This window comes from Sciurus vulgaris (assembly GCF_902686455.1).
Source record: "Sciurus vulgaris genome assembly, chromosome: X".
In the NCBI taxonomy this organism is placed as follows: Eukaryota; Metazoa; Chordata; class Mammalia; order Rodentia; family Sciuridae; genus Sciurus; species Sciurus vulgaris.
This window is the reverse complement of record NC_136471.1, coordinates 96,227,657-96,247,180: the sequence shown is the minus strand read 5'-3', so window position 1 is coordinate 96,247,180 and position 19,524 is coordinate 96,227,657. Positions and strand designations below refer to the sequence as shown.

The following is a 19,524-nucleotide window of genomic DNA, read 5'->3' as shown; positions in this document are numbered from 1 at the left end:
GTATAAATGTATAATATTAGTAGCAATAACTTCATATGGCAGCTTTAATTTGACTCATGATTCTCCTAAAGGTGTTACAAGCAGAATATTCCCATTTGTAATGTTTTTATTCTCATTATGAGTCTTGTACACTGATTTCTAGTATGCAAACTCCTCACACTGGCAAATGCCAACATTCCAAAGACTTCCAAGGACAATCACCCCTCCACTAATAATCTTCCTGTTCCTATTTCCAAGTAAGGTCATGTTCAGAAGTCCTGATGGTTAGAACTTCAGTGCATCTTTGGTGGTGGGGGGAAGCAATCAACCCATAACAATTTTCTACTATGCAGTCCTCACTGGGAAAGTCCCCACATTTATAAATCTCTACTGTTGCCAAGGCTATAGATGATATACCCCTAAACCCTTGGTAACAAATTTCCTTGAAAAGTCCTCTGTCTTGACCCAGCTATCCCACTCCTCAGTTTATACCCAAAGGACTTAAAATCAGCATACTACAGTGATGCAGCCACATCAATGTTTACAATAGCTCAATTCACAATAGCTAAGCTATGGAACTAACCTAGGTTCCCTTCAACAGATGAATGGATAAAGGAAATGTGGCACATATACACAATGGAATATTACTGAGCCATAAAGAAGAATGAAGTTATGGCATTTGCCAGTAAATGGATGGAACTGGAGGCAATCATGCTAAGCGAAATAAGCCAACCCCAAAAACCCAAAGGTCCAATGTTCTCTCTGATATGTAGATGTTAATTCATAACAAGGGAGGGTAGGGAAAGGAAGTATAGAAGTTCACTGGATTAGACAAAGGGAATTGAAGGGCAGGGAGGGCGATGGGAATAGGAAAGACAGTGGAATGAATCAGACATAACTTTCCTGTGTTCATATATGAATACACCACCACTGTAACTCCACATCATGTTCAACCACAGGGATAGGATCAAAATTGTAATGGGTTGCACCCCGTGTATGTATAATACTTCAAAATACACCCTACTGTCATGTATATCTAAAAACAACAAATGTTTTAAAAAGTCCTCTGTCTATAATGTGCCATGTGCCATCTTTCACAAATACCCAACTGGCAAATACTAATGTATTGCTGGGTGTGGTGGCACACACCTGTAAACCCAGTCACTCGGGAGGCTGAGGCCAGAAGATTGCAAGTTCGAGACCAGCCTCAGCAACTTAGCAGGGCACTAAGTAACTCAGAGAGACCCTGTCTCTAAATGAAATATTAAAAGGGCTGGGGATGTGGCTCAGTGGTTAAGAGCCCCAGGGTCAATCCCTGTTACAAAAACAAAACAAAACAAAAAAACCCAAAACTAATGTATTCATTTTCTATTGACAAAGATCTATAACAAATTGCCACTAAATTAGCTTGACATAAATCAATACCCATTTTTTTTTAATCTCATAGTTCTGTGGGTCAGAAATCCAACCAGGCTTGGCTGAGTTCTCTGCTTAACGATCTCGCAAGGCCAAGGTCATAGTGTTTGCTACTTTGAACTCTTATCACTTCCTACCTTATCCACATTATTGCCAGAATCCAGCTCCTTGCAGTTGTAGGGCTGAGATTCCCATTTCCCTTCTGGTGGCCAGCCAGTGGCTGCTTTCTGCTCCTAGAGGCTGACTGCATTCCTCATCACCTGGGGCTCTTCACCTTCAAAGCCAGCTAGGACACGCAAAATGCTTCTCATGCTTCAAATCTCCCTGACTTCCTCTTCTGCCATCAGGAGGGGAAAAAACTGTCTTTTTGAAAGTTTCCTGTACTTAGATTAGGCTCTTCTGAATAACTGCCCTATTTTAGAGTCAACTAATTCATAACCTTAATTAGATCTGCATGATTCCTTTTGCTATATAATTTAATATAGTCACAGCATGCTATCTCATCATACTCAGGTTTTACCCAAACTCAAGGAGTTTATACAAGGGCAAAACATATTGTAGTTCATTCTTAGAATTCTGCAAACTGTGACCACTTCTGTGCTATTTCCTTCTTCATGAATATCTCACTGACATATTCCCATTGATGACTCCCATTGGGCAATCTCCATTTTGTAGATATTTACTGTTTTGTTCTGCTTTTTTTGTGCTGCCATGACCAAAATTCCTTTTTATTCTTTTTTCTTTTCTCTCTTTTTTTTGTGGTGCTGGGGATTGAACCCAGGGCCTTGTGCATGTGAGGCAAGCACTCTACCAACTATATCCCCATGTAAAAGAGTAGAGACTCCCTTATAAAAAGAAAATGGTAGAGACCCTCTGATTTAAAACAAATATATCTAGTTAAGATTGACCAAACCAAAATGGGTGTGAATGAAATCATTGAGTTATGCTGACTGTGGTAAATACAAGGACACTACCCGAGATAAAATAATGTGGCCATGAGTTAAGGACATTGTGACCACTTCTGCGAAGCAAACCATCCCTTCAGAGGCCCAAGAAGCTGCCGGTTTCAGACATGGGTAGTCTGGCTCCCCCCACCTAGCTCACCCTGCTAACCCACCAGGTGCAGCCTGAAATAGATAAGCTGGAGCTGGCTGCTTGCATTCCTTGGGGAAGAAAAAAGGAAAAAGGCCCCTATTGTAAGCCTGCCAGAATTTTTTTTATGGTTTTCACTTTAAAAACCAGCTTTCTGAAGTCACTCACTACGACTGCCCCACTTGGAGTAGTGTTCCTGACACATCAGTCTCCTTTCTTTTTGTCTCTTTCCCCAAAGTAAACTTTTTTTCCTACTTTAGTTTCTGGTGGTCTCACTATGCGTGGATAACCGGACCCCAAAACACCCAGACCCAAAATTCCTGATAAGAACAGTTAGAGGAGGAAAAGTTTATTTTGGGGTTCACAGTTTCAGAGGTCTCAGTCATAGATGGCTGACCCCATTCCTCAGGGCCTGGAGGCAGAACATCACGGTGGAAGAGTGTGGCGTAGGAAGGCAGCTGGGGACACAGCACCAGGAAGCAGAGAGAGAGAGAGAGAGAACTTTGGGCGAAATATATACCCCAAAGGCATACCCCCAATGACCTACCTCCTCCAGCCACACCCTACCCACCTTCAGTTACCACCCAGTTAATCACTATCAGGGGATTAATGCACTGACTAGGTTAAGGCTCTCATAACCCAATCGTTTCACCTCTAAATTTGCTTGCATTGTCTCACACATGAACTTTTGGTGAACACTTCATATATAAACCATAACATCCGCCCACTGGCAAATCTTTCATTCATGAGCCTGTGTGGAGAGAAAAAAAACCCACTCCATCCAAATTATCCACCAAAACCTCTGATCCATGACACCTCTGAATCTTTCTATTTAGAAATAAACACCATTGACATACTACCTATAGATTTCTGTCATGAAAAATCCTGTTCACAAACACTCCCTGGCATATTTCTTATTTATAGTCCTGATCAGAAATTCTTTTTATAAGTATCTCATAAAATACTATCTTAGTCTGTTAGGGTTGCTATAAAAATACCATAATTTGGGTGGCTTATAACAGCAGAAATTTATTTCTCACAGTTTTAGTTCTTGAGTCTTGGAAGTCCAAGATCAAGGCACCAACAGATTCATTATCTGGTAGGGCCTGCTTCCTGTTTCACAGATGGTAAAACAGCAGTTTTACCCCCCCACTGGGGATTGAACCCAGGAACACTCAACCACTGAATCACATACACAGCCCTTTTTTATATTTCATTTAGAGACAGGGCCTTGCTGTGTTTCTTAGGGCCTCACTAAGATGTTGAGGCTGGCTTTGAACTCATGATCCTCCCGCCTTAGCCTCCCAAGGAGATGAAATTACAGGTGTGTGTCACCATGCCTGGCTCTTTGTTCAGTTTTTAGAGTTCTTTTCATTTTTACCCTTAGCTTCCCTGAAGTCACTGGTGGGTCAGAATAGTTTAGTGTCAGTCAATAATTCAGAAGTTGTGGTTGTACCTGTTGAATCAGTTTGGCTTCCATTAAGGAAGTAGATGGATGAGTTTGGGAATGTAAGTTCAGGCTATTTATGTCTGTGCTGACACACATTTTTGCTTGTGTAGGTTTCATATTCATCCAGGGATGAGTCAACATCAGGCCCCTTCTAAATTTTGTCATCATGCACACAGCCTTCCACATTCCCAGAGACCAGGGAAGCTTATCAATACTCACCTTTGCTGTCTCATTTTCCATATCTTCCTGTTAAGCTTTGTCTGGTGTGCTTGTTGCATACTCAAACAATGTTGTAGTCTCAGGAAGCTCTGATGGTGACCTTCCCCAAATAATTGCTACCAATTTTCCTATTGTCTTTGAAAATATCCCTAAACATAGAGCTTTTCTATGGAGCTCCAAGTCAGGTCAGCCCTCTCCAGTTCCTCATAACTGCTATTATGGTTTGGATCTTAAATATCCCTGAAAGGGCTGTGTCAAAGATTTGGTTGCCAGCCTCTGGCACTGTTGGAAGGTGGTGGAATCTGTAGGAGATGGGGCCTGGTAGGAGGAGGTTAGGTCATTGTGGTTACAGTCTGGCAAGGGATATTGACCTTCCTTCCCCCGTGTTTGCTTCCCAACTGCCATGATGTGAATAGGCCTCCTCTGCCATGCTCTTTGCCATGATGTACTGTGCTGCCACAGGCCCAAGCAAGAGTCAAGTGACCATTCACTGGAACCTCTGAAACCATAAGCCAAAATAAACCTTTCCTCCTTTAAGTTTCTTATCTGAGGTGGTTTGTCACATTGATAGAAAGATGACTAACATAGCTACCATACCCACAGAGCTGGGGGATGGAAGCATTTCCAAGTTTAAATGCCATAGATTCCACTGGTCTTACTAATATTTGATTTTTGCATCAATAAACATTTTCCAATTTGATATGCCTCTGGTGAATTTCCAGTGTTCTGAAATGCTTTTACAGTTAAAATTGCTTTTGCATTTCTGTAGCTGCTTTTGAGGGAGGAGATTTGATAAGCTCCTTATGGTTTGGATATGAGGTGTCCCCCCCAAATCTCCTATATTAATTCAGGAATGTTCAGAGATGAAATGATTAGATTATGAGAGCTGTAACCTAATCAGTCCATCCTACATTGAGTGGACTAACTGGGCAGTAAATGTATGCAGGTGGGTCATAGCTGGAGGAGGTGGTCACTGGAGGCATGCCCTGGAAAGATTTATCTTCCCTGCAGCTTCTTCCCCTCTCTCCCTTCCTGGTCACCATGGGTGGAGCAGTTTCCCTCTGCCACATCCTTCTGCCATGATGTTCTGCCTCTCCTCAGGCCCAAAGCAATAAAATCAGCAGACCATGGACTGAACCTCTGGAACCATGAGCCAAAATAAACTTTTCCTCCTATTAAGTTTTCTTGCCAGGTGTTTTAGTCACAGCAATGAAAAGCTAAGACAAACTCCTTACTTCACCATTTCAGAAGTTCTATCTGTGAACAAGTGATATTTTTTGACAAAAGTCAAATATGGAGAAAGGATGCTGTTTTTAAATAAATGCTGTGGAAACATCTGGATATTCATATGCAAAATAAAATATAAAAAGAACTTGGATCCACATGTCACACTATATTAAAAATTAACTAAAAATGGATCATAGACCTAGATATAAAACCTTAAACTGTAAAACTTCTAGAAGAAAACACAGAAAAAAAAATCATTGTGATCTTTGGTTAGGTAAAGATTTCTTAGGCACAATGCCAAAAGTGCAACCCATAAAAGAACAAATTGACATGTAGGACTTCAACAAAATAAGAAGTTCTGGTCTTCAAAAGACACCTTTAAAAGAGTGAAAAGACAGTCCAGCAAATGAGAGAAAATCTTTGCAAGGATAATGGGCCGATAATGGACTTATACCCAGAATACATAAATACTCCAAAAGAAGAAAAAAAAAAAACCAAATTAATAATAGGCAAAAGGTCTGAATAGACACTTCATTATATGTGTTCAAAAATATATTCAACCTTATTAATAATTAGGGCAATGTAAAATTAATATCACAATATAACTTTGTATTACTGCAATATCTATAATAAAAAGACTGATATGGGCTGGGAGAGTAGCTCTGTGATTAGATCACTTGCTGAGAATGCACAAAGCCCTTCACTTGAGTTTTTGATTTTGTGGGTACCACACACACACACACACAAAAAAAAAACCCTGATAAAAACAAGAGTTATTGATGATGTGGAGAAACTGGAACCCTCATGTACTGATACAGGAAATGTAAAATGGTATAGCCATGTGAGGAACATACCTGGGTCTCAGGTCTCAGACACAGCTTGTCTGTATATCCTGGGGAGATAATACAATGATTTGGAGAAGAACAAAATGAAAACTCAAATCACACTGAGATATCACTATACACCAACTGTAATGACCACAGTAAAAAAAATATTAAAAATATTAACTGTTGGCATGGATGTGGAACACCTAAAACTCACATACTGTATTGATGGGTATTGGAGATTGGTTTTATAATGTTTAATATATGAATATGCACCTGGCATTTCAACTCCTAAGAATACCTAAAAGAAGTGCCTACATATGTTTACCAATAGATAGCAGTAGTATTCCTAAGAGCCTCAAGCTGAAAATAACCAAAATGTCTACCAACAGTGGACATTCTATTCACACAATAGAATACAACATGACAATGAGAATGAGTTATTTACTACTATATGCAACAATATGAATAAATCTCACATTCATAATGTGAATGATAAGAGAAAGACACCAAACAGTCTATCACTCATGTGAAATATCAATTTACAAAAAATACAAAACAGGTGAAATGAATCCATGCTACTAAAAGTCAGGATAGTGTTTACTCTTGGTATGTGTGGGGGTCCTGGAAGGGAGCACACAAAGAGTTTCTTGAGTGCTGGTCATGTTGTTTCTTGATCTGAGTATGTTCCATTTGTCAGAATTCACTGAGCATGTAAGTGTATTTTCTGTATGCATTATACTTTAATAAAATATTTTTAAAATAAAATAATGTGCTAGGAAGAAAGTCTTTTTTCTTATGAGTATTGTAAAAAATGTTTAAGGGAAAGTGGGACAGTCTCAACATAAAAAAAAGCAGCACTTGCTGGGCATAGTGCCGCACATCTGTAATCCCAGCAGCTTGGGAGGCTGAGGAAGGAAGATTGTGAGTTCAAAGCCATCCTCAGCAAGTTAGCAAGTCCTGTCTCAGAATTTTAAAAAATTTTAAAAAGGCCAAGGATGTAACTCAGTGGTTAAGCACCTGAGTTCAGTTTTCAATCCCCAGTTTAAAAAAAAGAGTGCTCTCTCTAGAGAAATCTTCCAGTTATTCAACCATAATAAACTGTATCTTGGAACAATCAGTTGCAATGCAATGTGACTTTATCTCACAGTAATTTACACAAAACCACCCTTAATGTAGGAAATGAACATATATTAACCAAACTGGAAGGAAAACACAATTTTATCTATTGAAATCCAGATTCTCAACCATTCTTTTTCAAAAAGGAATTCCAAGGAAGGCAGGGACATCCATGAGTGAGGCTGATAATCCATGATGCTGTGGCTCAGTCCCATTGTCTTGGGGTCAGTTGGTTAATAAGAGGATAAGGAGTCTGCCCTGTGGCTTATGTAGATAGCTTTGGGGGAACAGGTTAGAAAGCATGCAGGGTATGATTCACCTGTGGCCAGAGAATTAATAAGGGAACAATTGCCATCTTTAGATGTCTGTAAACTTTAATGACTATATTCCTGTAACACAAGCTAAAGCTGTGCCTAATTTTCCAGTTTTTAAGGTCGAAATTTAAGTTTAAAAATTCTCTTTCACTTAGAAAGAACAGTTCTTCATGGGAATCTTTTCTGTGTGTTAATTATCAATGATCACAAACTCTTCTGATTCTACTCACCGATCTGCATTTTCAAATAAATTTTTGACCTTAACTTCAGGGCCTTTCAAGTATTTAGACAATGAAAAACTTCTCACCCTAGAAATGTGAAACAATTTGGGCCAATATTGAGTACTTTCATGTCCCACAGTACAAAGAACTAATGAGTGCTCAAATTTATTAAGTCCTTCATCCAAAAAATGGAATGTAAGAGATGATGAGTCATCTCATGTCTTTATTCCTATCATTTCCAAGAGTTGACAGCCCCTTTATCAATCATGTAACCAAACATAACTAATGCTCAGATGCTCCGTCTACATGGTCTCCCCATGCATTTAAGTGTCCGTGGATTGTGGTGATGCTGGAACTTTTATTTTAATGTTTTTTTAAGATGTTGATGGACCTTTATTTTATTCATTTATTTATATGTGGTGCTGAGAATCGAACCCAGTGCCTCACACATGCTGGGCACGCACTAGACCACTGAGTCAAAGCCCAGTCCCTGGAACTTTTAATTCTAGTTGACTGAAGGCTATTTGGCTTTGTCTTCTGCTCACTCAGGCCACTGCCTCTCAAGGCTACTTCCCCCTGCACAGTGACTGTAGCATCAGGCATTCCTCTTTGCCACTAAGATCTACCTGATTGATGCACACCCAGTTGTGATTTTCCAATTCTGAAACAGCCTTCAGTCACTGGCTTTGTAGCATTTTTCTCCACTGTGTGTTTTCTGGTGTTTAATAAGATTCGATCTGTCAGTGAAAGCCCTCTGACATTCTGCACAAGCATAAGGTTTCTTTCCTGTATGAATTATCTGATGCATGCTGAGTGTTGCTTTCTGGATAAATGCTTTTCCACACTTACTGCATTCATAGTGTCTCTCTCCAGTATGAGATTTCTGATGTATATTAAGGCGTGACTTCCAGGTGAAGGTTTTTCCACAGTCACTGCATTTATAGGGTTTCTCCCTTGTATGAATTTTCTGATGCGTTATGAGATTTGACCGATCAGTGAAGGCCTTTCCACATTCAGCACATATATTGGGTTTCTCGCCTGTGTGAATTTTCTGATGCACCCGGAGCTGTGACTTCTTAGTGAAGCATTTTCCACAGTCACCACACTTATAAGGCTTCTCTCCCGTGTGAATTCTATGATGTGCAATGAAATGTGATTTCTGGATGAAGGCCTTCCCACATTCAGGACAAACATAGGGTTTCTCCCCTGTGTGGATTCTCTGATGCACTCTTAGTGTTGATTTCTGGATAAAGGCTTTCCCGCATTCCTTACATACATAGTGTCTCTCTCCAATATGAGATTTCTGATGGATTTTGAGGCGTGACTTCCATATGAAAGCTTTCCCACAGCCATTGCACTTATAGGGTTTCTCTCCAGTATGAGTTTTTTGGTGTTTGATGAGATTAGACTGATCAGTAAAAGCCTTCCCACATTCAGCACACATATAAGGCTTCTCCCCAGTGTGAGTCTTCTGATGTGTGGTGAGATTTGTTCTATGAGTGAAGACCTTTCCACACTCTGTACATATGTAGGGCTTCTCTCCTGTGTGAATTCGCTGATGCACATGGAGCTGTGACTTCTTAGTGAAGGATTTCCCACAGTCACTGCATTCATAAGGTTTCTCTCCAGTGTGAATTCGCTGATGTGTGTTAAAGTGTGATTTCTGGATGAAGGCCTTCCCACATTCAGCACACACATAAGGTTTCTCTCCTGTGTGAATTCTCTGATGCATCCTGAGAGCAGATTTTCTTGTGAAGGCTTTTCCACATTCGCTGCATTCATAGTGTTTCTCTCCAGTATGAGTTTTCTGATGTATACTGAGGTCTGAATTCTGAGAGAAGCCTTTTCCACACTCACTACATTCATAAGGTTTTTCTCCTGTATGAATTCTCAGATGTCTAAAGAGATCTGATTTCTGGAAAAAGGCTTTCCCACATTCACTGCACTTATAGGGCTTCTGCCCCGTATGAATTTTCTGGTGTGTAATGAGGTTTGACTTGAAAGTAAAGGCCTTCCCACACTGAGTACATAAATAGGGTTTCTCTCCTGTCTGATCCTGTCCTGTCTGATGTCTATCAATTTGTGGCTTCTGAGTGAACACTTTCTCACTTTTGTTGCATCCATGGAATTTTTCTCCAGCATGAATTTTCTGTTGTTCAAAGAGATGTGACTTCTGGCTGAAGCCCTTTACACATTTACTACATACATGAAGTTTCTCCCCAGTAGGAATTTTCTGATGGTCGAGGAGAGTTTGTTTTTGATTGAGATGTTCTCCACACTGATTATGTTCATTGGAATTCGCTCTTGTGTTAGTATTCTCATTCTTAGTAGAGAAAGAGCAGTTGGCGAAATTGTAACCATTTCTAAATACCATCTCAAGGCTATTTGTAGCAGTGCTTCTGTTATGATTATGTAAGTTTAAAGTATGCTTCAAACTCTTTCCAAATGTGTCATATTTATGGAGTCTTTTAATTGAAGGAACACGCTTGGTAGTCCTGTGAATTACTCTTTCAAGGTTTTGACATTCATAGCCCCTCTCTTTAATCAATACTTTGACATGACTTGAAGGGTTCATCTGGTTTTCCTGATATCTCTCTACTTGGTCATTCTCTTGCCACAGTTCTTCCAAGATGGAACACAATGGATCTTCTCCTGTGGGTTGACCAAATCTCTCACAGTGGAATGAAACTTCTTCAGAAATTTTCTGCTGTTGAGTTTTCCTAATATCTGCACCTAAAGAGAAAAGCAAAAATGAGAATGACAGGGCTGGGGTCGTGGCTTGGTGGTAGAGCGCTTGCGCAGCACGTGTGGGGGTAGATTTTCAGCACCACAGAAAATAAATAAATAAAATAAAGATATATTTTTAAAAAGAGGAAGCCTGGCTTGGAAGAAATATTCCAGAATGCATGTTCTTACTACATATCAGCTCAAAACCTTTGTGAGCTCTCTGCTTTCTCTTGCTTTTCCTGCTGAGCTACTACCAGCATCAATATTACATTTCTATGTTACAAATGCTCTCACTAAGTTGCCAAGGCTGGTATCAAACTTGTGATCCTCCTGCATTGCTGGCATTACAGGTATGCGCCAGTGCACCTGGCAGTACCACTCATATTGACACTCGATTTGGCACTGCTTAATGTTGTAAGCAAAAGAAATATTACACAAAGGCTGAGAATCTTAATGTTCATACAGTTGTCTTCCCTTTTTAAATATAATACACAGTCCTCTGTATTTCTCTAAAGAGATGCTTGAAAAATGCTTCTGAATGAGCATATAATGTTTATCTTAGATAAGATAGACATATAATGCTTCTATCTTCCCAAATTCAATAAATTTAAGCTTACTTTATATATTTGTCATGTTTCACTTCAGGAAAATGAAGATTAAGGGTGTCAGTTATCAATCTATTGCCTCTCAACTCCAGGTTCACTCTTCACAAAAATATATCTGGGTCTCCTTAAATATTTTTTTTTCCCTTTCCAGCAACCATGATGTTAAGTTTGTCCATTGAAGGTGCTGAAAAGGCACTTCAGACCAAGGTGGGTTTGCTTCCTGGTTTGAGAAGTTCACTCAGCAGGTTCCTCCAGCCAGGGCAGTTTGTCTAGCACTAGCATTCCTACAGCACAGGTGTCTTTACCATCTGGCACCTGATGCACACATAGCATCCCTGGGACCCAGGTCTTGCAGTATGGGTGGCTTCTCTGAGATCAGTGCATGGGTGACTTCTTCAGCACCGAGCTCTAGCAGCTCATATGGCTTCCCAAGCAATCAGCTCATACAGCACCAGTAGCTTCTCCAGCTCCAAGTTCATGCAGTGCGTGTGAGTCAGTAACACCCAGCACTTAATACCTTACTCTGCACCCATCTCAAATGATTTGTTGTAGACTACCTCCAATGAGACACCTCCCCATGAAGAGTTTTCTCTGGAATCTGAGATTGAAGATTTCCAGCAAGTTCTGGCAGTGTGGTACCACAGCAATTCTTCTATCATGCCATAAGCCACAACTGCACCCTCGCCACAAGGTCTGGATCTCACCTCTGGGAAGGAGGGGAGCCTCTTCCTTGGGTACTCTACACAGCCTGCTGTGGGCTTGGATGTGGTTTAAGTGGAAGGTGACTAGGTCTCTGGGAGCACTGACCTTGGAAGGGATTAATACAGTTCTTATGTGACCCACCTTAGTTCTCAAGAGAAGATTGTTATAAACAAGTGAGACTGGCCCCTGTCTGATCTCTCTCTCTGGTTTCCTGGCTTATCATGTGCTCTCTCCCTCTCACACATGCTCATACCATGATGCCATCTGCCATGTGGTATTCCAGTCAAGGGGGCCCTCACCAGAGGTCAAATCCATGGGATGGCCTGATCTTGGACTTTGTCTCCCAAACTGTGAACTAAATAAGATCTTTTTTTCTAAAGTATCCTGCCTCAATTATTTTGTTATAGTAACAGAGAATGGATTAACACACAGCCCTGGAGGAATTGGCTATGCCTTGTATCTGCTATTCCTTTATTTTTTAAGGATTCTCTTTACTAGTTCATACCTCATTATTCCAATTTCACTACAGCTAAAATTGTTCATGTTCAGCTTCCCCTGTTCAAATTAGTGTGTGATTTCTCTCTCAATCAGACAATGCATCATATAATACAAACCAGGCTTCTAATGTACACAGATTTTAAAACATCATGCATTTGACATAAACAATTTTTTTTCAATTTAAAATTTACTACTTAAAAAATAACAAACAGGGATTACACGTGGCTGCTGCCATTTTGAGACAACACCCAGGCCACATAGGACCCCTGGCCAGACTGACTGAGCCCCGACTCCAGGATCCCTCAGCCCAACCGATCACTCCCTGCCTCTGAGGCCCTCACATCGACTGACTGCTCCTTGCCACCAGGACCCCCAGACCAACTGACTGCGCCCCATCACCGAGACTCAGACCGACTGATTGCACCCGGTCTCCAGGATCCTGCAACCACACCAAACACACCTGACCTCCAGGACACCTGCCTGAACAACCGCACTCCACCTCCAGGACCTCCAGCTGACCATGTCCACCCCTGAGCTGCAGCTCCCCATTTGCCAACACATTTTGAAGCCAGAGCGGCCATCTTGGATAATCCTGGAAGTTGTAGCTCCGATCTTTAGGTGGGGCGAATCCCATCCTGAGACGCCTGCTGGAGGCTTGAAGCTCATTGTCAGGTACCTCTCATGCATCAGGCTACTGAACACTGGGAGGTTTCATTACTATAAGACTGTTATACTGTAGATTTTCTTTTTTCTCCTTATTGAAAAAATTTAAGTTTTTATTTCTTTACTTTTCTTGCTCTTTTCCTTTTGTTTACTGTTCCCTCAGAGTCTCCTTCTCCCTTTTATGCATGCTAACATCCAATTTCTTTTGATTACACTCTCACCCTTTCTATTATCTAGAACTTCTGTATATTCTTTTCTGATCCCATTAACAGCCACATTCTACATCCCTCTGCATCCTCTTTGTCCTCCACTAGAAAATGCAGACCTTATTGCAAATCTGTTTTTTTTACTGAAGATAATATTTGAACTCATTCTGCTTATTATGACAATTTTGTTATTGTACTCATAGGGGCTATTTGGTCTAGGATTGAATACTTTCTGAATTGGGCACTGCTAATATTGATCTCCCCTTAAAGAAAAGGTTTGGCAAACCTATAGGGCCACTATAAGCCTATAGGGGGAAATCTGCAATACCCCAGATCTGCACTGCTAGAGGGGAAGATACATGAACAACATGAAAAAACAAGGGAAGAAAATGATCAAAACAAATATAGATTCTATAGTAATAGAATCCAATGACAGTATGGTAGAAGAAATGTCAGAAAAGGACTTCAGATTATACAAGATTAAGATGATTCATGAAGCAAAGGATGAGATAAGATGGCAAATGCAGGCAAATGAATGATAATACGAATAAGCTGAAAGAGCAACTGCAGGAAGCAAAAGATCATTTCAACAAAGAGATAGAGATTCTCAAAAAAAAAAAAAAAAAACAGAAATCCTTGAAATGAAGGAAACAATAAACCAAATAAAAAACTCAATGGAAAGCATCACCAAAAGACTAGACCACTTGGAAGACAGAACCTCAGACAACGAAGACAAGATATTTAATCTTGAAAACAAAGTTGCCCAAACAGAGAAGATGGTAAGAAATCATGAACAGAATCTCCAAGAACTATGGGACATCATGAAAAGACCAAATTTAAGAATTATTGGGATTGAGGAAGGCACAGAGATACAAACCAAAGGAATGAACAACCTACTCAATGAAATAATATCAGAAAATTTCCCAAACCTGAAGAATGAAATGGAAAATCAAATGCAAGAGGCTTACAGAACACCAAATGCATAAAATCACAACAGATCCACACCAAGGCACATTATAATGAAAATGCCTAACATTCAAAATAAAGATAGGATTTGGAAAGCTGTGAGGGAAAAGCATCAGATTACATATAGGAGGAGACCAATACGGATAGCAGCCGACTTCTCAACCCAGACTCTAAAGGCTAGAAGGGCCTGGAACAACGTATCTCTAGTTCTGAAAGAACATGGTTGCCAACCAACAATCCTATACCCAGCAAAACTTACCTTCAGATTTGAAGAAGAAATAAAATCCTTCCATGATAAACAAAAGTTAAAAGAATTTACAAATAGAAAGCCTGAGCTACAGAATGTTCTCAACAAAATATTCCATGAGGAGGAAATGAAAAACAACAATGGAGGTCAGCAAAGGGAGGAACTATCTTAGAGTAAAACCACTCAAAGGAGAAACCAAGCCAACTTAAAAACCCAAAATAAGCCCAAATGACTGGGAATACAAATCATATCTTAATAATAACCCTGAACGTTAATGGCCTAAACTCATCAATCAAAAGACATAGACTGGCAAAATGGATTAAAAAGAAAGACCCAACAATATGCTGCCTGCAAGAGACTCATCTCATAGAAAAAGACATCCACAGACTAAAGGTGAAAGGATGGGAAAAAACCTACCACACACATGGACTCAATAAAAAAGCAGGGGTTTCCATCCTTATATCAGATAAAGTGGACTTCAAGTCAAAGTTAGTCAGAAGGGATAAAGAAGGACATTTCATACTGCTTAAGGGAACCATAAATCAGGAAGACATAACGATAGTAAATATTTATGCCCCAAACAATGGTGCATCCCTGTACATCAAACAAATCCTTCTCAAAATCAGGAATCAAATAGACCACAACACAATAATTCTGGGTGACTTTAATACACTGCTGTCACCACTAGATAGATCTTCCAAACAGAAACCAACCAAAGAAACCATAGAACTCAATAACACAATCAATAACCTAGAGTTAATAGACATATATAGAATATTCCATCCATCGATGAGTGGATTCACTTTCTTCTCAGCAGCACATGGAACCTTCTCGAAAATAGAACATATGTTATGCCACAAAGCAGCCCTTAGGAAATGCAAAAAAATAGAGATACTGCCTTGTGTTCTATCAGATCATAATGGACCAAGAGTAGAAATCTATGACAAAATATAAAACAGAAATTACTCCAACACCTGGAGACTAAATAATATGCTATTGAATGAAACATGGATAACAAAAAACATCAGGGAGGAGATTAAAAAATTCTTAGAGGTCAATGAGAACGATGATACAACATATCAAAATCTCTGGGACACTATGAAAGCAGTCCTAAGAGGAAAATTCATTGCATGGAGTGCATTCCAGAAAAGAATGAAAAATCAACAACTAAATGACCTAACATTACAGCTCAAAGCCCTAGAAAAAGAAGAACAGAATAACAGCAAAAGTAGTAGAAGACAGGAAATAATTAAAATCAGAGCTGAAATCAATGAAATTGGAACAAAAGAAACAATTAAAAATTTGACAAAACAAAAAGTTGGTTCTTTGAGAAAGTAAACAAAATTGACAAACCCTTAGCCACACTAACAAAGAGAAGGAGAGAGAAAACTCAAATTACTAAAATTCATGATGAAAAAGGAAATATCACGACAGACACCACTGAGATACATACCATAATGAGAAGCTACTTCGAAAATCTGTATTCCAACAAACCAGAAACTACCGAAGACATTAACAAATTTCTAGAGACATATGCTGCTCCGAAACTGAACCGGGAGGACATACACAATTTAAACAGATCAATATCAAGCAATGATATAGAGGAAGCCATTAAAAAATCTACCATCCAAGAAAAGCCCAGGACCAGATGGATTCTCAGCCCAGTTCTACAAGACCTTCAAAGAAGAACTCACTCCAATACTTCTCACAGTATTCCAGGAAATAGAAAAGGAGGGTACACTACCGAACTCATTCTATGAAGCTAATATCACCTCATACCCAAATCAGGAAAAGACACATCAAGGAAAGAAAATTTTAGACCAATATCCTTGATGAATATAGATGCAAAGATCCTTAACAAAATATTGGCAAACCGTATCCAAAAACATATTAAGAAAATTGTGCACCACAATCAAGTGGGGTTCATCCCTGGAATGCAAGGATGGTTCGACATTCATAAATCAATAAACGTAATCCATCATGTCAATAGACTTAAGGATAAGAATCATATGGTTATTTCAATTGACGCAGAAAAAGCATTCAACAAAATACAACACCCCTTCATGCTCAAAACACTAGAACAAATAGGGATATAGGAACATACCTGAGCATTGTAAAGGCTATTTATGCTAAGCCCATGGCCAACATCATTCTTAATGGAGAAAAACCGAATCCATTCCCTTTAAAAATGGGAAAAAGAAAGGGATGTCCTCTTTCACCACTTCTATTCAACATTGTCCTCGAATCTCTAGCCAGAGCAATCAGACAGACCAAAGAAATTAAAGGGATATGAATAGGAAAAGAGGAACCTTAAGCTGTCACTATTTGCGGATGACATGATTCTATATTTAGAGGATCCAAAAACCTCCTCCAGAAAACTTCTAGACCTCATCAATGAATTCAGCAAAACAGCAGGCTATAAAATCAACACGCATAAATCTAAAGCATTTTTATATGCAAGCGATGAAACAGCTGAAAGGGAAATGAGGAAAACAACTCCAATTGCAATAGCCTCAAAAAAAATAAAATACTTGGGCATCCATCTAACCAAAGAGGTAAAAGATCTCTACGATGAAAACTACAAAACACTGAAGAAAGAAATTAAGGAAGACCTTAGAAGATGGAAAGATCTCCCATGTTCTTGGATAGGCAGAATTAATATTGTCAAAATGGCCATACACCTCTACAATGAGAACTACAGAACACTAAAGAAAGAAATTAAAGAAAACCTTAGAAGATGGAAAGATCTCCCATGTTCTTGGATAGGCAGAATTAATATTGTCAAAATGGCCATACTACCAAAAATATTATACAGATTCAATGCAATTCCAATTAAAATCCCAATGATGTACCTCACAGAAATAGAGCAAGCAGTCATAAAATTCATCTGGAAGAATAAGAAACCCAGAATAGCTAAAGCAATCCTTAGCAGGAAGAATGAAACAGGGGGTATCGCAATACCAGAACTTCAACTATACTACAAAGCAATAGTAACAAAAACAGCATGGTATTGGCACCAAAATAGACAGGTAGATCAATGGTACAGAGTAGAGGACATGGACACAAACCCAAATAAATACGATTTTCTAATACTAGACAAAGGGGCCAAAAATATGCAATGGAGAAAAGATAGCCTCTTCAACAAATGGTGCTGGGAAAACTGGAAATCCATATGCAACAGAATGAAACTAAATCCCTATCTCTCACCCTGCACAAAACTCAACTCACAATGGATCAAGGACCTTGAAATCAGACCAGAGACCCTGCATCTTATAGAAGAAAAAGTAGGTCCAAATCATCACCATGTTGGCTTAGGATCAGACTTCCTTAACAGGACTCCCATAGCACAAGAAATAAAAGCAAGAATCAATAACTGGGATAGATTCAAACTAAATAGCTTTCTCTCAGCAAAGGAAACTATCAGCAATGCGAAGAGAGAGCTTACAGAGTGGGAGAATATCTTTGCCACTCATACTTCAGATAGAGCGTTAATTTCCAGAATATATAAAGAACTCAAAAAACTCTACACGAAGAATACAAATAACCCAATCAATGAATGGGCTAAGGATATGAACAGACACTTCACAGAAGAAAATCTATAAGCAATCAACAAACATATGAAAACATGTTCACCATCTTTAGTAATAAGAGAAATGCAAATCAAAACTACACTAAGATTTCATCTCACCCCAATTAGAATCTCGATTATCAAGAATACAACAACAATAGGTGTTGGAGAGGATGTGGGGAAAGAGGTACACTCATACATTGCTGGTGGGACTGGAAATTAGTGCAGCCACTCTGGAAAGCAGTGTGGAGATTTCTTAGAAAACTTGGAATGGACCCACCATTTGACCCAGCTATCCCACTCCTCGGCCTATACCCAAAGGACGTAAAATGAGCATACTAAAGTGATGCAGCCACATCAATGTTCATAGCTGCTCAATTCACAATAGCCAGATTGTGGAACCGACCTAGATGTCCTTCAATTGATGAATGGATAAAGAAACTGTGGTGTATATATATATATATATATATATATATATATATATACAATGGAATATTACTCAGCTATAAAGAATAATAAAATTATGGCATTTGTAGGCAAATGGATGAAATTGGAGAATATCATGCTAAGTCAGATAAGCCAATTTCAAAAAACCAAAGGGCAAATGATCTCGCTGATAAGCAGATGATGACACATAATGGGGGGTGGGAGGGGGCATGAATGGAGGAAGGAGGGACTGTATAGAGGGAAAAGAGGGGTGGGAGGGGTGGGGGGGATGAAAAAATAACAGAATGAATCAAACATCATTACCCTATATAAGTGTATGATCACGCAAATGGTATGCTGTTACTCCATGTACAAACAGAAACGACATGTATCCCATTTGTTTACAATAAAAATAAATTTAAAAAAAGATCCATTGATAACTAAACAAAAAAAAAAAGTCTTAGTTATCCCACAGTCTAAAATTCTGTACTTTTCTGTGTGTTGCTTTGAGATAGGAGATGGGAAAATGGAGGGAAACATACATGTGCTGGAGTAATTAAGAGCTATTGCCTCGTTGGTGTATGGCTCAGTGGAAGGATGTGTTTAGCATGCATGAAATCTTTGGTTCAGTTCCCAGCACCACAAAAAAGTCATTACATTGGACAGGTGAAATCCGATCATAAGACAAAAAGTGTGTCACTGAAATAGACAGAGTATGGGATAAGGACTCAGATATTCATGGAAGACTAACAAATATGGCAAACATTAAGAAAGTATTAAAAATGGATTTAAGCAGAGGTTATGAAAATATATAGATATCAGTCTGAATTGGAAATATGTTATCTCTTTGGACGAAGTATGTTTCACATACTAAATAAGGGGAAGAAATTATAGCATTGTCTCCGGAAGCTCATAACAAGATAAACAGTATTTTAGGTAATGAAATCTATAATTAGCATTTATGGAAGCTAGAGAGAAAAAAAGAAAACAAAGCAGGGGATAGATCTTCTAAAAATCAAAGGAAGATCAGTAGAGACAAGGGACCAAGGGGTAGG

The 19,524-nt window shown here is 39.2% G+C and overlaps 1 protein-coding gene across 4 annotated transcripts in view; it reads right to left on the bottom strand.

The window, feature by feature from the left end:
• Nucleotides 1-6,341: 6,341 nt before the first annotated feature.
• ZNF41 (zinc finger protein 41) overlaps nt 6,342-19,524 on the bottom strand; it is a 56,313-nt gene continuing 43,130 nt past the window's right edge. For all 4 annotated transcript variants that reach the window (XM_079123511.1, XM_079123510.1, XM_079123508.1 and 1 more), the window contains one exon: nt 6,342-10,594. In XM_079123511.1, the coding sequence (XP_078979637.1) occupies nt 8,535-10,594 (2,060 nt within the window). In that variant the 3' untranslated portion in view covers nt 6,342-8,534. The remainder of the gene's footprint in view (nt 10,595-19,524) is intronic.